Source organism: Octopus sinensis, linkage group LG5 (genome assembly GCF_006345805.1).
Source record: "Octopus sinensis linkage group LG5, ASM634580v1, whole genome shotgun sequence".
Classification (NCBI taxonomy): Eukaryota; Metazoa; Mollusca; class Cephalopoda; order Octopoda; family Octopodidae; genus Octopus; species Octopus sinensis.
Window position 1 is genome coordinate 37838911 of NC_043001.1, and position 21435 is coordinate 37860345.

The 21435-nt window shown below is 36.4% G+C and overlaps 1 protein-coding gene across 1 annotated transcript in view; it reads left to right on the top strand.

Annotated features, from left to right (window-relative positions):
• LOC115212323 overlaps positions 1-10818 on the top strand; it is a 24533-nt gene extending 13715 nt beyond the window's left edge. Inside the window, exons 4-5 of the mRNA XM_029781186.2 lie at positions 3310-3376; positions 9679-10818. Coding sequence (XP_029637046.1) covers positions 3310-3376; positions 9679-9773 — 162 coding nt within the window. The 3' untranslated portion in view covers positions 9774-10818. The remainder of the gene's footprint in view (positions 1-3309; positions 3377-9678) is intronic.
• The last annotated feature ends 10617 nt before the right edge of the window (positions 10819-21435 follow it).

Here is a 21435-nt window from a genome sequence, read left to right on the forward strand (position 1 = left end):
ATGAGTGCTTTGCCTCATTTTCTCATATTAAGCAATAACGGGACAGTCATAATATGAACTGAGCTGTGATTCAACAAGTTTTGCTACTAAATGTATGATGGGAGTGATAAGTAGAAAATACAGATGTGTCTGCTCTTATTGATCGCCACAGTTCATTGGGCTGAAGCTTACACTTGGTTTCTGAGGTATCAAGACAATGACAATTGAAAAACTAGCTTTGAATAACATAACAGACGTTTGCAGTCACTTCCCATAGGAGATGATTATAGAAATGCATGCTGTAATCACTAGGCAATTTGAGGTACAAATACAGCTTATAATAATAATCCTTTAGAACTAGGTCAGACTGGAGCCTGGCGCAGCCTCCTGGCTTCCCAGACCCTGGTCAAACCGTCCAACCCATGCTAGCATGGAAAACGGACGTTGAACGATGATGATGATGAACTAGGACGTCTCAGCCATTGAAAGTCACATGATATTCAGGTAAATCTTTTATTTGATTTCATACTAAATAGAATAAACATAAAATCCTTTTAAAAATTTATATTAACCTCTCATTTGGCGAGAAAAGAAAAACGAAATTTACCTGCAATTACTAGCAATTCACAGAGACGAGGGGAGATAATTTATAGAACACTTAATGCAATTTTAAATTCTTATACATCAAGGAGAAAATGATATTTACTATCTAGGACAGTGACAGTAACACATGTTTCAGGCTTATAGGACAAAAGATTTTGCGTAGCAATAATTTGCATGGTATTTAATAAAACTGAATCAACAGCAATAACTCAAATTTGCCAATGGATTAATATAAACCATGTGGGTAATGTATTGAGTTGAAACTCTCTACAGGATGAGTAGATAGCCGGAGAAATCTTCAGGAGAACTCTTGGCAAATAAGTGTTTGGCCCATTAATAATATTATGGTAACAGCATGTGTTATCAAACTCTTGACTAGTTTTCCAGTACTCTGTCACTCTAACAGAAAATAAAAACAATAATTATTTTTAATAATGTTGGAAAGGAGCTTAAGTCGATACAGAAGATTAAGGTTTGCTGTTATTTGGCAGATGGAAGATTATTCAATGTCTTCAAGATAACTCAGCTTAGTGGAGCCAATTTTCTCTCAACCAAGGGTGTATGTTAGAGTGACTGGACAATTTTCCGTAAACAAATTCTCTGTAGGACAATTGGCCACAGAACTTTTTGTGATAAGACAATTCACCATATGGATATTTCGCTGCAAAGACATTTTACCATATAGCTTAAAAACTTGAGATTGTGTTGTTAATTAAATAAGGAATATTATTTACAGCAGTCATTTTTGGTAATTGCTGAAATGATAATTTGAAAACAGAAAGGTCGTCTAAATTTGAAACTGCATCATTACTTGCTGCAATGAGAATTTAAAAGCAGAAAAGTCATTTAACATTTATTAAAAAATAACAAGCTTATCTTGAAAATTCAAAAGCAAATAGCTTGTTTTGAGAGGTTACCTAGACAGTTTATACTATTTATATTATTTTTCTTTAGAATTTGAAATTTAAACCCTTATGATGGTGTACACTATTAAAAGCAGCTGAGGTTGTGATAAGCTTGTAGACGACTTTAACTTTATTTATAGGCAAGAAAGAAAATGTGGGGGCAAGGTCCATTGGAAGTGGTTTGATACAAACTGTAAAGCAAGGGTTCATACAAAACTAAATAGTGAAGTGATTTCTATTTGTAAAATTGTAAGTAATCATACACATCCATCGAATCCTAGCCAACCAAAAATGCAAGAAGCAATAGCAAATCTGAAAGAAAATACACTTAAATCCCAGTTAGCTTCAAAAAATCTTTGATTAGTTCTGCATATGGGAAAGTAGAGGATGAAGGATGCTCTCTTATGCCATCAACTTCAAGTTTATCAAGAAACATTAGAAGATGGAGACAAAAGGACAAATAAGTCCCTCCTCTACCTAAATCAAGAATTGGTTGTATAATTCCTGAAGAATTTATGTGTCTACAGAACAGAGAAATATTTTTACTCTACAATAGTGGGATGGAAGACGAAAACAGAATGTTGATTTTTAGTATGACTGCAGGGTTGCACGATCTAGAAATACATAAGAATTGAACATGCGATGTCCAGTTGGAACAGTTAAGGTTTGTCCTGAAATTTATAATCAGTTATATACTCTACATGTCAACATAGAACAGGCATGCATTCCACGAATTTACAGTTTCCCCGTCTCCTCCTGAATATGACTCTTGACACAATAGGTTTTTTTCAAAAGGATAAAGATCTGCTCGAGTCCCTAAGACCAGAAAATCTAGTGATTGATTTTGAACAAGCTAGTTTTCTAAGTTTTTCTGACAATCTTCTATCTGCAAATGTAACTGGTTGTTTCTTCCATTTCTGTAAAAATGTTTACAGAAAGGTGACAGATAATGGTACGATATCAAACTGATTGTGATTTTAACACAAAATTAAAGTGCCTTATGGCACTTGCATTTATCCCACCTCCAGACACCATTGATGCATTTATAGCACTTGTGAATGATGACGACTTGCCACAAGAACTTGTGGCATGTTTTGAAACACATTACATTGGTGGGGAGAGAGGTTGGGGAGCTCTCAGATATAGAGTTCCTCCTACTTTTCCCATTAGTCTTTCAAATATTCATGAAAAAAACATAAATCAGTTGGCTAACACCAACAATGGAGTAGAAGGTCTTCATAATGTGCTGCAAACATCTGTTACAAATACTCATCCAAATTTATGGAAACTTCTCAATGTCTTGAGAAATGAAGAATCCCTTTCTAAAAAGAAGGTAAACAATGCAGCAAGAGGAGAAACCGCAACCAAGAAAAAATACAAAGATGTTTATAAGCGTATACTAAGCATTGTCAGAGGTTATGATCAAAACCAAAAACAAACATTATTTGTATGCAATTGCAATGAACTCACATGATTTTTAGTTTCTTAGTTTTTTAGCTTTACTTTTTAAATAAAGTGTACAACCTTCATTATTTTTATTCTTAATTTTTTTTTATCCTTCCCTTCATATACTTCAATACAAAATGTCCTTGTGGCGAAATATCTGTACAGTGAATTGTCTTATGGCGAATAGTCCTACGGTGACATGCCTTGCATCGGATTGTCCTAGATTCGTATGTTAGCTCTGCAAATTTTCAGTTATGCAAGACATTTGATACATCATTAAACTGTACTTTTAGATAAACTTACAGATAAATGGATGAAGCCATTGAGTGTTAATTTTGGAAGTTTTTAATCTCATTCTATTTTTATTCTGTCCTAGGATAACATCATTATTGAAGCTGAGTTTTTGGGCAAAGCTAATGTTACGATTGGTAAAATATGGAACGGTAAGTAATTTAATTGATATTGATATGTGAGACTCAGAGGTTAGAGATAAACTTACGAAACATGGGTTACAAATTCAGACTTTAGCTGAAGCACTGAACTGTATTGTTGTTACCAAGTTGTAACGGAAGTATTAGTATCATTTTGGTATAGTTAGAGCATGCAACTATAAAATAATTCTAAGTATTTATTTAAACATCTAAATTCATATATTTCTGCATCTGTTGTTGACTTTGAAATGTGGATGTAAAAATGACATGCTGGAGAGAGAGAGAATGAGAAACAGAGGGAGAGAGATATATTTTCCTCAGCTGTCAGGAATTTCTAATCAAATAAATATTTATTGCACTGCATGCTCTTTCAGCAAAAAACAAAACAAAACAAAGAGGAACATCCAATATATATATATATATATATATATATATATATATATATAATATATATATATATATGTCTATCTATCTATCTATCTATCTATCTATCTATCTATCTATCTATCTATCTGTCTGTCTGTCTGTCTGTCTGTCTGTCTGTCTGTCTGCTTGTCTGTCTGCCTGCCTGCCTGCCAGTCTGTCTGTCTCTCTCTCTCTCTCTTCCTATGTATATATATATATATATATATATATATATATATATATTTTCAATTAGTCAATTTAGGGTAGCAAAAAATTCAATAGAAATTTATCGCTACCAGCGGCCTAGTGGAAAAGAGAAAATAGTCAAAGACTAAATATATAAATATAACAATTTAGGAGTGACCCGTAACAGGCCATTCGTCCACCAGAAAGAGCAGCCATAACTCACACCGCCAAGTAGTAGTAATTCAGAAATTAGGTGAAAATTTAGGGTAGTTGAATTAGGGTAAATGTTTTTAAATTTTCACCTAATTTCTGAATTACTACTACTTGGCGGTGTGAGTTATGGCTGCTCTTTCTGGTGGACGAATGGCCTGTTAAGGGTCACTCCTAAATTGTTATATATATATATATTATATATATATATATATAATATATATATATATATATGCATATATGGGTACAGGACGTTACAAACTGTGAACAACATGAAGTACAAAAACAAGCAAGTTAAATATGCAAACAACGAGAGAGAAAAAATTGTAAACAGGACAAGTAAAACAAAGAATGACTCTTTGTCAGTTGTTGGCTGTCTATCTACTCCTCATATTGAGCATCCAATGAGAATATGAGTTTTCGAAGACAGTTGCTCCCATAACTTCCAAAATAAATTTTAGATTTTATGGAGGGTCAAAGTTGGGAACAAAAACAGGACAATAGAGACATATAAGGAAACCAAACAGAAACAAACATGGAATGTCATTAGACCAGAACGAGGGGGAAAATACTGAACTCTGGAAGAAATATTATCTTTGAAAAGAGAAGAAATAGAAGAGATAGATAGATGTCCAGTCCTTAGAATGTCATGTAGCAAAAGAAAGATGTTCACATGAGGAAAAGAAAGATGGACGATGTTCACATGTGAGCAACAAGAGAGAGAAAAGGAGAAAGAAGGGGGGAGAGAGAGAGAGACAGACAGACAGACAGACAGACAGACAAATAGGAGACAGTGAAGGGGAGAAAAAGGGAATTAGAGAAAGATGGAGGAGAAAACAGTATAGAATAGAGTTGCATCAAAAAGGTTAAGATAAATTTACTTGGAAATGGATGTGTGCTGTTCAACTAAATAATAATATATATGTGTATATATATATATATATATATAAATATATATATATATATGGGTACAGGACACCACCAACTGTAAACTACATAAAGTGCGAAAACAAGTGAGTTAAATATGCAAACAACAAGAGAAAAAAGTTGAAAACAGGGCAAGTCGCACAAAGAACAACCCTTCATCAGTTGTTGGCTGTCTATCTACTCCTCATTTTGAGCATGCAGTGACAATAATATATATATATAGTTAATTTAAATAAACAAATAATTCAAATAAATGAATAAAAAACAAAAAACAACAAACATGAGGACATGCACAAGAAGTGCATGAAAGAGAAGAAGAAATCACCGATGACCCATGTGTAGCTACATTGGTTTAGATGAAGTATAGGACACTGGTAACCAGTAGTTAGAATTCATTATACTTGTACTTTATAGTAAATACTTATATCAGTATAGAGTGATATCAAGTTATATATCAAGTAACGAATCACCTTCATTAGCTTACAACTGTTTCTACTACAAGGAAGCTCTCAGAGCTGCTCGCTCATGCATACGTATGTGTGTGTGTGTGTGTGTGCATACGTGTATGTGAAAACTATCTAATAAGAATCCAGATTTATAAAAACAATGCACAGACCTACTAAAGAAGTATACTCACAATACTCACAAATGGTCATAGGTAATCTTCATTATCAGTCTAATAATAGCAACATCATTCAACATTAGTTAATTTTCAATATATATGTTAAGGAGAACTTCTGTTTAGTGCACTTGGCAATTTTTTTATAAGGTGAATAACAAAGGATTTGGTAGAACAACATATTTCTGTGAAGTTCTTTATCGCCCTGGGTGAAAAATTTTATGCTGTTGAAACAGGCCTATAGGAGGATTGTTTGAGATATATATGATACAATATTGAAAATAGTACCTGCATTGCAAGTCAAGAATATCCACTGGTGACGATTGCAAATTGGTTGATTTCTAATTCTGTAGTTCACCAACAGATGGCATGACCTGTAGTGCACCAACAGATGAGCAATCTGGAGAACCAGCTATGAGCATCACCCTCAGAAATGTGGAGAAAATTCATCAGCTTATGCATGAGGATCATTGGAGGACAATCATCAACATTTTGCAGCATTTGAGGGAGAACATTCAGTGAAAGCAACTGGATCTGTGGAATGTGAAGAATTGGATTCTTCATGCTGACAAATGCATACTGTGACAGAGCCCTCCTCACTCATGAGTTTCTAAACAAAAACAACATTGTATCACTTCCACACCTGCACTATTCACCAGATTTAGCACCTGCAGTCTTCCATCTCTTCCCCAAGGGGAAAATGCAGCTCAAAGGTTGCTGTTTTAAAACTGTTGTTGAGATCAAGAGTGAATCGCAGGTCCTTAACTTGCTTACAGAAAACAACTTCCATGCTGAATTTCAAATATGATAAGAACACTGTGACTGGTGTATTGCTGTGCAAGGTGACTATTTCGAAGGAGGTGATGCTAAAACTTGGGTAAATAAGTTATTTTTTATTAAACAAAACAAATCAGGGAACTTTTTGATACCACATCACATACAAAAACATGTCAGTGTGTTGGAGAGTCCCTATAAAGCCATGCAGAATAAGTGCAGATTCTCTTTTAGAATCCAGAATAAGTCTAATGTTATATGGCAATTAAAAGAGAAAGTAATGCCCTGCAATATCAAATGGAAGTTGCTGGAATGGCTTGGGCAATAGCTGAATGGATGTTGACATTGCAGGTCCTACTTTGCAGAAAGGAGAATCATTCTTAAAGATTTGCACACACCAGGTGCTTCACTACACAAAAAATGAAATATTCCAATGCTGCCCTCATAAACAGAAGTTCATTTTAGTGGTGTGATCATTTTTGAACTAGGGAATGAGGTGTGTATATACACACTCACTTAGACAAACATAAATTATACGCTTCACCCATGGCAAACATCAATTCTAGTTAGAGTGTCTAAAGAGTTGTCAATATTGCACAAGTGTAATAGCTGATGCAAAACTAATAGTATCATTCTGACCATTTATATGCTATAATCAGTAATATACTACTCAAATATATATAAAAATATGACCACTCTGTTATTTGTATCAAGTGCGCTTTCATTTGACATGGGCAACTGACTGATAGTTTCATGTCTGATAGGTAGGTAGGCAGGTAGGTAGGTAGATAGGTAGGGAGGTTTTGAGTGTGTATGTATGTATGTATGTATGTATGTATGTATATGTATGTATGTATGTATGTATGTATGTATGTATGTATGTATGTATGTACCAGCTCATAGCATTATCTACCTAGTGCCTATGACCAAAGAGGAGATAGCTACTCCGAAATGCCAGCAACTCACAATCTAGATAGGTTGCACTGTGAGCTGATCTAGTTGTATACACACCATTTGTCAACAAGTGAGATATATTCTCCGTGACAAAACGCATTGAGTAGCTTGTTCCCCAGTTTGAATGTGCATCCAGCATATTCGGACTGATAATAATATTGCAATTTTACTTATCACTGCTTTGCACTCCCCCTCCATAATTTATTTATGGTGAGCCACTGTATAGCACTACCAGTCACCATATGATGACTGGAAAAGCATAAGAGAGTCAATCTCATCAGTCAGCTCATAGCATCATCTGCCTAGTGTCTGTGACCAAAGAGGTGAGAACTACTCCAAAATGCTGGCATCTCACTGTCTAGTTAGGTGAAGCTGTGAGCTGATCTTGGTGTGTACACACCATTTGTCAACAAGCAAGATATATTCTCTGTGACAAAGCTTGGTGAATAGCTTGTTCCCCAGTTTGAACGTGCATCAAGCATATTTGGACTGATAATAACATTACATTTTATACTGTCTGTGGAAAAAAAGGACTGAGTCTAAGGGCAGCAGTTAAAGAAATTAATGATGTGGAAGACCTGGGAACAGTTAATGAACAGTTCTCAAGCCTTAATGTGGCACAAAATTGGGTCAAACACTTTGAGGAAAGTGACACTAGCCTTGAAGACAAACCACAGTCAGGGAGACACTCTGTAGTGAAAGATGAGGTCTTACTTGAAATGGCTGAATAATGGCCAAGCATAAGCACTTGTACATTATCAGCAGAACTTGATTCTTCATAAAGCACCATCAATCAACAGCTCCATAAGCTTGGCCTTGTGAACAAGTGCCATCAAGAAGTTTTTCATGGACTGATCAGTGACCAGACTCAACAATAGGGGAACATTTGCAAACAACTGCTGACACATCCTTGTGTTGATCGTTTTTGGTGAATTGGAACTAGGTATGAAAAAGAGATCTATTTTTGTTATCGTAACATGAGAAATCAGTGGTTTCATTTTAACCCGGGTTCAGAACCTGTTGTCAAACAAGCACAGTTTGAATAGAAGGCCATGTGTGTTTGGTGGGATTTCAAAAATGGGTGTTTTAATCTGAGCTTGTCCCTGGTGGTCTTGCTGTGACTACAAACCTTTATACTCAACAAATGCAGCAATGAGATACCTTGAAAGCCTGCTACCCAGCATTGGTCAGTTGAAGACATACACTCCTACAGCAGAGCCACTGTGACCAAGTACAAACTTGAGAAGCTTGAGAGGCTGGAAGTGCTGCCTCATCCTACCTACAGTCCAGACCTTGCACCATCATATTGCCACATATCCTGAATCATGGTTCATTTCCTGCACTGAAGAGGTGCAACAACGTGGATGAGGTTGAAAATTGGTGCAGGGAATTATTTGCTTCTAAACCAGCCAAAAGGTGTAAGTGTGGACTTGAGCTTCTGGCTCAATATATGCAATATACTCTGAGGAATAAACACTTTTTGTATATATATATATATATATATATATATATATATATATATATATATATATATATATATATTGTTGGGCTATTTATTAAAATTTGAAATACAAAAAAACTTTGTGTGTGTATGTGTGTGTGTGTGTGTGTGTGTGTGTGTGTGTGTGTGTGTGTGTGTGTGTGTTTGTTACTGTTTGCTTTTATGTTGTAACAAAATCAATTCTACATTTAATTGAAGGATTACTCAATACATTTGGTAGAGTACAAATTTATTATTCTTTAACAAGAATAGTATTGAGAGTAACTTTGAAGTTTTGACTAGCTATGCTATCACTGGACACATATATATATATATATATATATATATATATATGTGTGTGTGTGTGTGTGTGTGTGTGTGTAAATAAATAAATTTGTTGAGCAGAGAGTGTTTACAATTCTTGTCTCTTTGTAACATCAAATGATTCTTTTTCTTTAGGGGTTGTGTGCTACTTTTTCATGTCACAGACCAGAGTCCAATGATCCACTCTGCTAGCCTTACCGATTGATTTATTAACTTTGGTTTCTATTTCAGTCTATGGATGAGACTTTTATTCTTATCTTACATAGACATCCACCCCTACATATAGTTCCTGAGCCCACAGGTGAAATCCACCATATAAGAGAGAAAATTGTAAGAGATAATGACTATAACGAATATGAGGATGTAAGGGACAGAGAATATTCCCATTTTCATTCATGGAATTAAATTTAATTTCAATTTCTGTTTTTGTTTCAGAACATGGGCGCCAAACAGAATATTCTTGTCCAACGATTCCATACACACTGCCACCAACTATACAACCACAAACACACGGGCACCAACAACACTAATTACAACCACATCCCCACTGACCACCACCACTTCACCAACAACTACATCTACACTAACTACAACTACCCCACAACCCTCAACCACACCAGCACAAACTACAACTGCAACCACAGCACCAGTGACTACCACCACCACTACCACTACCACTATACCACAAACTACAATCACACCCCTAACAACAACCACTGCAACCACACCTCCAACAACTACCACCACAACCACACCACCACAAATTACAACCACACCCCTAACACTATAACTACAACATTACCAGCCACTACTAAACCAGAACTAACAACAACTACAATACTAACTACACCAACCATCAAAACAACCCTTTCACCAAGGACATCAACAAAAGGTACAAACCTCCCAAGCTCAATAATGAGTTCAACAATGGAATATTTTTTAAGCAAAACTATTTCAAAATTATTTGCGACTTTCCATCCTGGTAAAGATATTTCAACAGTTTCAATATTGGACATTATAAAGAACAATACAAAGATGTTTAATACCAATACTCCTATGCACTAATCGTTTATAGCATCTACAATTAACAATATACAACCAACAACTTTGTTTAATAATAGCACAAATGAACAGAAACAGACTAAGACAACACCTGTAGCAAATCAAGTTACTAACCCAAGCAATGGTTTTACTGTTTACCCATCAGGAAGGGTTAATATCATATCTTATTCCACCACTGAGAGTAGCAGTAATAAATTTGATGAACTGAAAAGCTATCTTCGCAAAAAAATAATAATTATTCTTGCTTCCATTTTTGATATTGCATGCATTTAGGCAATTATCTACTTGATTATGTGGAGTATACAAAGGTCAGATTTGCTAAATGAAGGGAGATTAGTCTAACAAGTTTTGATCATAGACAGAGCTGCTTAATAGATCTTACATAAAATTCTGTCTGCTAACACACACCCACATACAGACACACTCACACAGTTTGTCCATAAACTATTGATTATGCTAAGCAATGAATTTTGGTAATAGAAATGTAGAATAAAGTATACAGTATATAGAATAGCACTAGTCTTTTTGAATTTAATTGATTATACAAAATAAAAAGATATCTGTTAACATTTGTCCAATGTTCTTTGATTACACTTGAATTCCAAAGCTAAAATTCTGTATTGCTAGCATAAGGTATACCTTGTATATTTCCAGTTCCCCAAATACAATGCAAAGTACACCCCTAATTTATTAATCTCAGCATCATCAAGTCACTCAAAATGTGCTTGGACATTTACTGCATTTATTCCTCTATAACACATGCTCATGTGTTATGAAAATATTCATTTTTATTACCTTGCAACTGAAATAAAATGAATAAAAAATTAAATATTTATACATACATATACAAGGGAATACCCAAAAATAACTGGAAGACTTCACTGTAGGACAAGCCCGTAATAGTTCATGCTTCTACCACTAGAAGCCACTTGATGTGACCCTCAGGCATCAGTCTGCCAATCAGTGGTGGCTGGTGGGATCATACTGCCACATGGTGTGTCTCTGTTTTGTGGTGTTTCTCCTCTGTTCATTGACTTTTGTGATGGCTGTAATAACGGAACAGTGTGCTTCCATGAAATTTTGTTTTCTGCTGGGGAAAAACGGCAGCTGAAACAGTTGTCAGGCTCCAATCAGCTTACATGGATGCTGCCATGAACAAAACACAAGTTAATGAGTGGTTTCCACACTTTAGGAATGTTTACTTGTTGCTTGAAGACCAACCTCATTCAGGATGAGCATCAACCTCCTGAATGAATGAAAACATCATGAAAATTCATGAACTGACCTTGGAGGATTGTCACCAAACAACTGACAAACTTGTTGATATGACTGATGTGTTTGGAGCTCCTGCCAACGAATTTTGAGTGAGGAATTGCAAATAAAAAGAGTTTATGCCTTGCTTGTTCACAGAAGATCAAAAGCAGTCACAACTACATGCATGTTGCAAACGGAGCCCTTTTTGTCAAAAGTCATTACTGGTGATGAAAGTTGGTGCTATGGAATTTTCAGATGTGGCAGAGTTGAAGAAAAAACGACATAGGCATTAAAAGGCATCACTTCTCAAGAGTTCCAGCACTACTTTGAATGGTAGAAAATGCGTATTGCTTCAAATGGAGAATATTTTGAAGGTGATAAAAGAGTAAGCATATAAATCTTAGTGAATAAAATAATACTGCAAAATTCTAGTTTCTTTTGGGTACTCCCTCCTATATATATATATAATATATATATATATATATAATATATATATATATATAAATCAAATGGAAATTGTAGTAGTGATCCCCGTGACAATGGCACTTAAAAAGCACCATTCAAACATGGCCGATGCCAGCGCCACCTTGACTGGCTTCTGTGCTGGGGGCACGTAAAAAACACCAACTGATCATGGTCGTTGCCAGCCTCCTCTGGCCCCTTTGCCAGTAGTACATAAAAAGCACCCACTATATTCTCAGAGTGGTTAGTGTTAGGAAGAGCATCCAGCAGTAGAAGCACTGCCAGATCAGACTGGAGCCTGGTACAGCCTCTTGGCTTCCCAGACCCCAGTCAAACCCATGCCAGCATGGAAAACAGACGTTAAACAATGATGAAGATGATATAGGCTGACAATATGTGTATGTGTGTGTGTGTATGTGTGTGTACATATATATATGACGGCTGGCCAGATAGCAAGACACCACCAGCTACTTGTGCAGCCACACAATCCAAGAAATTCTCTTTTTTAATGTATCTGGTGTCCTAGAATGTCAATCTCACTTCTAACAATACCATGTAGTCTGCATTGACCACTAACAGCCCAGTTTTTGGTAACTATCTTGGTCTTCCTGCTTCTCTCCAGCTATCTCTCTCTAAGAATCTCATGAAACCCTAAGTCACATGGGGCTGAATAAAACTGTTTTAAGTAATGGGAACAGTGAGCAAAAATCTCAAGAAGTACATGGAACAAATAGGGGCTGCAATAAGGGTGGAGCACTTGCAGAAAACAGCACTGTTTGGGACCACTCAGATACTCCAGAAGGTGCTCGAAAAACAAGAGGTGTTACTTAAGTTCACTAGTAGTGAATAGCTGACACTGTAGTACATCTCCAGCATTAGAAGCTGTGCAAAGGCAATCATAATAATAATAATAATAATAATAATAATAATAATAATAATAATAATAATAATAATAATAATAATAATGATGATGATGATGATGATGATAACGACGATGACGACGACGATGATGATGACATAGTATGTTAGTCTTAAAGAGAGGAAAAATCAAATGTATGGACAAGCTAACGATACCGTCGGGGCAGGTTATGAAGCAGATAGAAGAGACAGGCTATAAGTACTTGAGGATTTTGGAAATGAATAAACTGATGGAGAAAGAAATGACAGAAAAATTTGAGGTAGAGTACTTGTGCAGACTGAGAATGATACTTAAGTCGTAACTAAATGGATGAAAGATTGCAAAGATAAAGGACTGTACAAGCAATTGAAAATGAATGAAACTGAAAATAGGTGAGTAAAGAAAAGAATGCATGGTCAATTTCATAGGGATGTTGAAGATAAGACAGACAGTGAAAAAAGATGGCTGTGGATGACTAAAAGTGATTTAAAACCAGAAACGGAGGCTCTAATCTGTGCTGCCCAAGAGCAAGCACTAAGAACAAACTACATAAAATACAGAATAGACAACACATCAGAAAGTGGTAAGTGCAGAATCTGTGGACAAAATGGTGAAACTGTATGGCATATTACCAGCCAATGTACACCACTAGCCCAGAAGGATGTAAACGTATAAGTGGGTAAAGTGCCTAACTGGAAAGCCCCTAGACCAGATGGGATTCATGGCTTCTGGTTAAAGAGATGCCACACGGTGCATGAAAGACTAGCAGCTCAATTGAATGAGTGTGTGCAAAAAGGTTCAGTCTCCCCGTGGATAGTGACTGGGAGCACAACACTTGTAATGAAAGGAGAAAGGGGAATATCGTGGGAAACTACCATCCCATAGCATGCCTACACATAATCTGGAAGATATTCACTGGAATATGTGCAGCAAAGACAGGAAGAAATACTACCAAGGGAACAAAAAGGATGTAGGAAGAGTTCTCAGAGTACCAAAGATCACCTGGTCATCGATAAGACAGTTTTGAGGCATTGTAAAAAACATCATACAAACATGTCTATGGCTTGGATTGACTTTACGAAGGCATATGATATGGTGCCTCATCCTTGGATCGTCGAATGCATGCAGATGTTTGGGATTGCTGACAACATCACAAATTTTCTGATGCATAGCTTGAAAGAGTGGAAAACCAATTGTACTCAAGTAATGTATTCTTTGGAGAAGTTAGTATTAAAAGAGGAATCTTCCAAGGTGACTTGTTTTCGCCGTTACTTTTTTTAATTGCACTAATACCCATAATAATGACACTTAAGAAAGTTAATATGGGATACCGATGTGGGAAGAAAGGCCCATCATTGAACCATTTTCTGTTTATGGATGACCTGAAATTGTTTGGGAAATCTAAAAAACAGATAGATCCCTTAACCAAAACAGTCTAGAAGTGTGGTAGGGACATCGGTATGGAACTTGGGATTACTGAATGCTCAGTACTTAATATGAAATTAGGGAAAAAAGCAGCCTGTAGTATATTGCAGTTATCATCAGGAGATACCATGGGTGAACCCAATGGTAGTGAGTATAGATATTTAGGGATTTGGGAGCTGGATGACATTCTACACAGAGAAATGAAAGTCAAGGTCAGCAAAAAAAGGGTGAAGATGGTGGTGAAATCCAACATGAATGCCAAAAATTTGATTACCGCAATGAATATCTGGGTAATTGTGGTGGTCAGATATAGTGTATCCATCCTCAAATGGATTAAGGAGGAAATATCAATACTGGATAGAAGGTCAAGAAAGTTGATGACGCTGCATGGGGCACTACACCCTAAAGCAAATGTAAACAGATTGTATATGAAAAGTTAGAATGATGGCAGAGGACTAATTAGTATAGACCATTGTATAAGGAGTGAAAGGAGAATGCTTGCCAAGTATTTGATAAATAGTGATGAAGACCTGCTGCAATATGCTGCAAAAGATATGGGTGTAAATGCTGATGAAATGATGGGCAAGGAAGAGTTTAACCAAAGAGCTGAGGAGAAGAGAAAAGAAGACCTTCTTGAAATGAGAACTCATGGGCAGTTTGAAAGGAATACACAAGACGTTAAGGATAATAGAGCATCATGGGCATGGCTTGAGTGAGGTGATTTGAAGCGTGCAACCGAAAGCCTGATCATTGCTGCACAAGACCAGGATCTCTCTACCAATTCAGTGAAGTATAAATAACATCTATAAAACTTCTGACACCCAGAAATGCAGACTCTGTGGAAAATGTGATCCACTTGGAAAGTGGATGTGATAGCCTTGCACTAAAAAAAATACAAGCACCGCCATGATAAAGTGTGTGTGTATCTTCATTGGCTCTTATGCTGTAAATACCAATATGAAGTGACAGAGAATTGGTATGAGCATGTACCAAGTAAAGTTATGCAGGAGGATAGAAAAGTAACGATACTCTGGGACTATGATTTTCAGACGGATCATGTAATCAAACACTGTTGGCCGAATATTGTCATATTGAATAAGAGAGACAAATACTGTCAGATCATTGATGTAGCCATACCAAATGATATGAATGTAGTGAGTAAAGAAGTTGAAAAAATCACCAAGTACTCCAAATTGAAAGTGGAAATGGCATGACTGTATGGAATGCGAGAGGGTAATGTAAAAGTGATACCACTGGTGATCGGAGCACTGGGCTTAATCCCATTGAAACTTCAAAATTTCTTAAGGTAACTGGAAATCTCATGCAAGATTGATGTCTTACAAAAAGCAGTCTTATTGGGCACAGTGCACATCTTATGGAAAGTATTATCTGTTTGAAGTCCTTCTTGGGACTTGACAGATGACTAAAGACTCCGGTGCATTTTTACATACACTGTGTTACAAAGGAATAATAATAATAATAATAATAATAATAATAATAATAATAATAATAATAATAATAATAACAACAACAACAACAATAACAACAACAACAACAATAATAATAAATAATAATAATGCCCTGATGCCAAACAGTGGCTCTCGTGGCTTCTGATCTTAACTGACTGGAAGTTGTATCATGTATATAGTTTTGTCTTGGTATAAAAGATGGGCTACAACAAATATTCTGCTCAATATGACAGATTTGCTTGTCAATTGTTTTACCTTAACCATTTGAGTATGTCCCATGGTAGCAAATAATATGTGCATCTCTGATCATGAGCAGAAATAGTGGAGAAACATCATAGCTATGTGTTGAGAAGAATTCTTTGGGCTTTGGATAATTCACCTCTGGAAACATGGGTGTTTCATTCAACAACCTTAAACAAACCTTATTCAGAGCCCTTTTGAGCAGGATGGGCTACTCGACCTGAAGAAAATTCTAACTGGGCCTCACCTGCAACGTCATATGCTGTTTATCTTGATATGAGATCACCATGTCATGCATATATGGTTGTGTTGCATGTGCCTGGTGTACCCTTATCAGACATGATAGGTATGATGGGTATACTGGGTTTCATATATTTTACCCCAATATCACTTTGATCGCATGCACTGCTCTCTCAATAATAACAATAATAATAGTAACAATCTTTTCTACTGGAAGTACAAGGCCTCAAATTTAGGGGAAGGGATTAAGTTGATTACATCGATCCCAGTTTGTAACTGGTGCTTGATTTATTGACCCCGAAAGGATTAAAGGCAAAGTTGACCTTGGTGGAATTTGAACTCAGAACATACTGACAAGCAATACTGCTAATCATTTTGCCCGGAGTGCTAACAATTCTGCCAGCTCACTGCCTTAATAATAATAATAATAATAATAATAATAATAATAATAATAATAATAATAATAATAATAATAATAAAAAACAACAAACCCAGACTGTAAGACAAACAGCAAGCCAAAACACGGCAAACAAACATATAAATAAGAAAGAAAGCGACACAAAGCTAAAACCTGGAAACAACGAAGGGGAGCCTAATGATTATGATAATATAAAAAGTAAAATAATCAAAGAACTGAAAACCACAGAGCTCAAAATGGACCACTGACCATACCTCCCAAGAATCAAAATAGACAAAACAACAACACCAATTATAAACAGCATAAACCTAGCCGTCATGGAACTAATAGCCACTGAAACAAAAAGCGATATCACTGAGCTAAATGACTTAGTATACGCAGCAGCCACTGCAGCCACAAAAGAAGCTGGATACTCACTCAAACCCATCCAAACAGGAGTACCACCACCCAAACAAACCCTGTGGATAAATAACATCCGAAACAAAATACAAAAAAATGAGAAAAGATCTGTTGATTCTTAATGAAATCAGTAGACAATCAACGCTACTGAGCAGCAAAAAGAAAACAAAAATACTCCCCAAATATAACATCACAGAAAAAGATTTACCTGAGATAAAAGAAAAGCTGAAGCAAGATATCCTTGCTAAAGCACAAAGGATCCGCCGGCACAAGAAACGCCGGCGCTTCTTTGAACAAAATAAAAAGTTCAACTCCAACCCCAAAAAGTTCTACCAAGAACTTGGCAAAAATAAAATAGAAATCACTGCAGCACCAACGGCAGAAGAAGTGGAAGAATTCTGGAGAGAAATATGGTCGGCGAACGAACAACCAAAAACAGGGAGTATCAAAACAACAAACTCAGCATCTGAGCAACTTTGGACCCCCATAACAACTGAAGAGGTTACCCAGGCACTGCAAAGACTAAGCAACTGGAAGGCACCTGGGCATGACAAGATCCCCAACTTCTGGTTGAAATATCTAACAGGAATGCACAAAAAGCTTTAACAACATACTAGCAGAGCCAGAGACAATGCCTGAATGGCTCACGAAGGGGAAAACCATCTTAATTCCCAAATCAAATGAGACAGCAAAACCAGAAAACTACAGACCAATAACCTGTCTCCCTACAATGTACAAGGCATTTACTGCAGTGATATCGCAAAGGTTGAACAAGCACCTGGACGAAAACAACCTGTTCCCAGAAGAGCAGAAAAGATGCCGCAAAGGCTCATATGGCTGTAAAGATCAACTAATGATTAATAAAGCCATAACTGAAGACAGCCGCAGAAAGAAGAAAGGCCTCAGTATGGCCTGGATCGACTACAAAAAGGCGTTTGATAGCATCCCCCACACATGGATCCTCGAAACACTAGCCATTAACAAAGTAGCACCAACAATCATAAAATTCATAGGGCACTCTATGAATAAATGGCAAACAGTGCTACAGCTCCAAACAAAAGAGGGACTCATGAAAACCAAAGCCATCCCCATTAGAAGAGGAATATTCCAGGGAGACACGCTCTCTCCACTCCTTTTCTGCTTGGCACTGTCACCTCTATCTGATATGCTAAATAGAACTGGATGCGGATATAAATGTTACGGCAAAACGATCAGCCACCTTTTATATATGGATGACCTAAAACTATACACTGCAAATGACAAACAGCTGGAAACACTATTAAAGACAGTTCATGGATTTACCAAAGAAATAGATATGAAATTTGGATTAGAAAAATGCGCCAAAGTAACCATGAAAAGAGGAAAACTAGTTAAGAGTAGCAACATCACACTAGATAAAATCAATGAAATAAAAAAATTAGAACGAAGCCAAACTTACAAATACTTAGGAATCCATGAACTAGATAAGACACAACACACACAAATGAAAGAGAAAATAAAAAAAGAATATTATAGACGAGTTAGATCAATACTAAAAACAGAGCTCAATGCTAAAAACAAGATAATAGGTATTAACACTTTAGCTGTCCCAGTTATAAGTTACAGCTACAATATCCTTAACTGGACACTAAATGAACTGACCAAAATAGATAGGAAAACAAGAAAAATAATGACAGGATCTAGGATGCATCACCCAAAATCTGACATAGAAAGACTATATATACAACGTATAGAAGGTGGTAGAGGCCTTATACAACTGGAAAACTACTATAAAATAACTACCATAGGACTGCAAAAATATCTACTTCAGAAGGAAGGAAAACTGATACAAATAGCGGCAAAACACAGCAAAACAAAAACTTTTCTCAGTATTTAAGGAAGCTGACAAATACAAACAAGAAATCATACCACCTAATAAATATGAAGAAGAAGAAGAAGAAGAAGAGAAGAAGAAGAAGAAGAAGAGAATGAAGAAGAAGAAGAAGAAGAAGAAGAAGAAGAAGAAGAAGAGAAGAAGAAGAATAAGAGAAGAAAGAAGAAAGAAGAAAAGAAGAAGAAGAAGAAAAGAAGAAGAAGAAGAAACGGAACAAAAGCTATAAAACAAATGAAATCCAAACTAAAAATAGAACAGCAAACGAACCATGATAAAACAATGGCAAGAAAAGCCCCTTCATGGTAAATACTGGACTGAACTAAACGCAAAAGAATAGACAAAGAAAAATCCCAGCAATGTTGAGAAGCTCAGGACTCAAAGCAGAGACAGAGGGATTTTTAATTGCAGCACAAGACCAAAGCCTCGCCATCAGAAATTACCAAAAACATGTAATGAAAAGAATATAACAAGTAACTGCAGAATGTGGAGATGGACGAGAAACAATAAATCATATTATCTCTAGCTGCCCAGTCCTGGCTAAGAAGGAATATTTCACAGACATGACAGAGTTGGAACCTACTACACTTGAAGCTATGCCAACATTATGGAATAACAACAGAAAAAAGATGGTATAGGCACACACCAGAAAGGTCACAGAAAACGAGAAAGCAACCATACTCTGGGATATGCCGATACACACAGATAGAGAAATTAAGACCAAGACCAGATATAGTTGTCAGAGATCATGAAGAAAAAAAATGCTTTCTAATTGATGTCATCATACCGCAGATGACAACGTGTCTCTAAAAGAAATGGAGAAACTCTCAAAATACAAAGACCTGGAAATAGAGGTAACCAGAATGGGAATCTAAAAACAGAAACAATTCCTATCATAGTAGGTGCATTAGGCATGATAAAAAAATATTCAGACAAATACATAACAAAAACACCAGGACTTACAAACACATAAACATACAGAAAATTGCACTACTAGGCACTGCACCCAACTCTACGCAAACACTTTCCATACAATAACCATCAGAGCATCACAACCAATCACAGCACATACCTAAGGCACACAGTGCTGCGCTCGGTAGTGAAGTGAAAGCACTCTATAAAAATAAAACTAGTGAATAATAATAATAATAATTACATGAGTGTTTTGTTCATCACCCTTAAACAAACTTTATTCAGAGACCAATGCCAGTACCCCCTGACTAGCTCTCATGCCAGTGGCATTTAAAAAGTACCATCCAAAAGGGATCAATGCCAGGCCCACCAGACTGGCTCCTGTGCTGGTGGTACATAAAAAGCACCCACTACACTCTCAGGAAGTGATCCAGCTGTAGAAACATTGCCAGATCAGAGTGGAGCCTGGTGCAGCTGCTGGCTCTCCAGACCTCAGTCAAACTGTCCAACCCATGCCAGCATGGAAAACAGGTTTTAAAGATGATGATGATGGTATATACATATATATATACAAATATATATATATATATATATGGTGGGCCACGACCCCCCCGTTCCTCTTCAATTGTCTTATATCTCTTTCGATCGCCATTCGGCCCCTTTCTCCGCCACCCTATATGCATATAAACCAGCGACTGATTTCAACGGCCTCACTTGAATTCAGACTGGTATCCGACTCCCTACGAAAATACGAAATACGAAATATGAATCCAAGCTAAGCATCTATATTTAATTTCAACCCGTGTACCTACTTAACTATCTGCAACTGATCTGATCTTTTAGTTAGCCCTGTTTTATCTCTATTAGTATTATTGTTATGACTTGTGAAATTTAGCCTCACGCCTTGTGTCTTTTTTATATGTACATATAATTCTATAGTTCATCTTAATTATATATCGTTGTCTCATGTCTTGTGTTAAATATATATTTAATCTTAAAGCTTGCCCCTAATTTTATTTTATTTTATCGATCAGTCTCACGCCTCGTAGATATAGAATAAATGTATTTATAATTTATAGCTCCTTATCGTCCACGCTTCTCCCATAGATTAGGCAAAATTTAGGTATTTATTTATAGCTACTAATAACTATTTCTCTCCCAAGAAGGGATGGCTGCCGGCCGATTCTTGGTGGGCCACGACCCCCCCGTTCCTCTTCAATTGTCTTATATCTCTTTCGATCGCCATTCGGCCCCTTCTCTCCGCCACCCTATCCATCCTCCCTATACGCATATAAACCAGCGACTGATTTCAACGGCCTCACTTGAATTCAGACTGGTATCCGACTCCCTACGAAAATACGAAATACGAAATATGAATCCAAGCTAAGCAATCTATATTTAATTTCAACCCGTGTACCTACTTAACTATCTGCAACTGATCTGATCTTTTAGTTAGCCCTGTTTTATCTCTATTAGTATTATTGTTATGACTTGTGAAATTTAGCCTCACGCCTTGTGTCTTTTTTTATATGTACATATAATT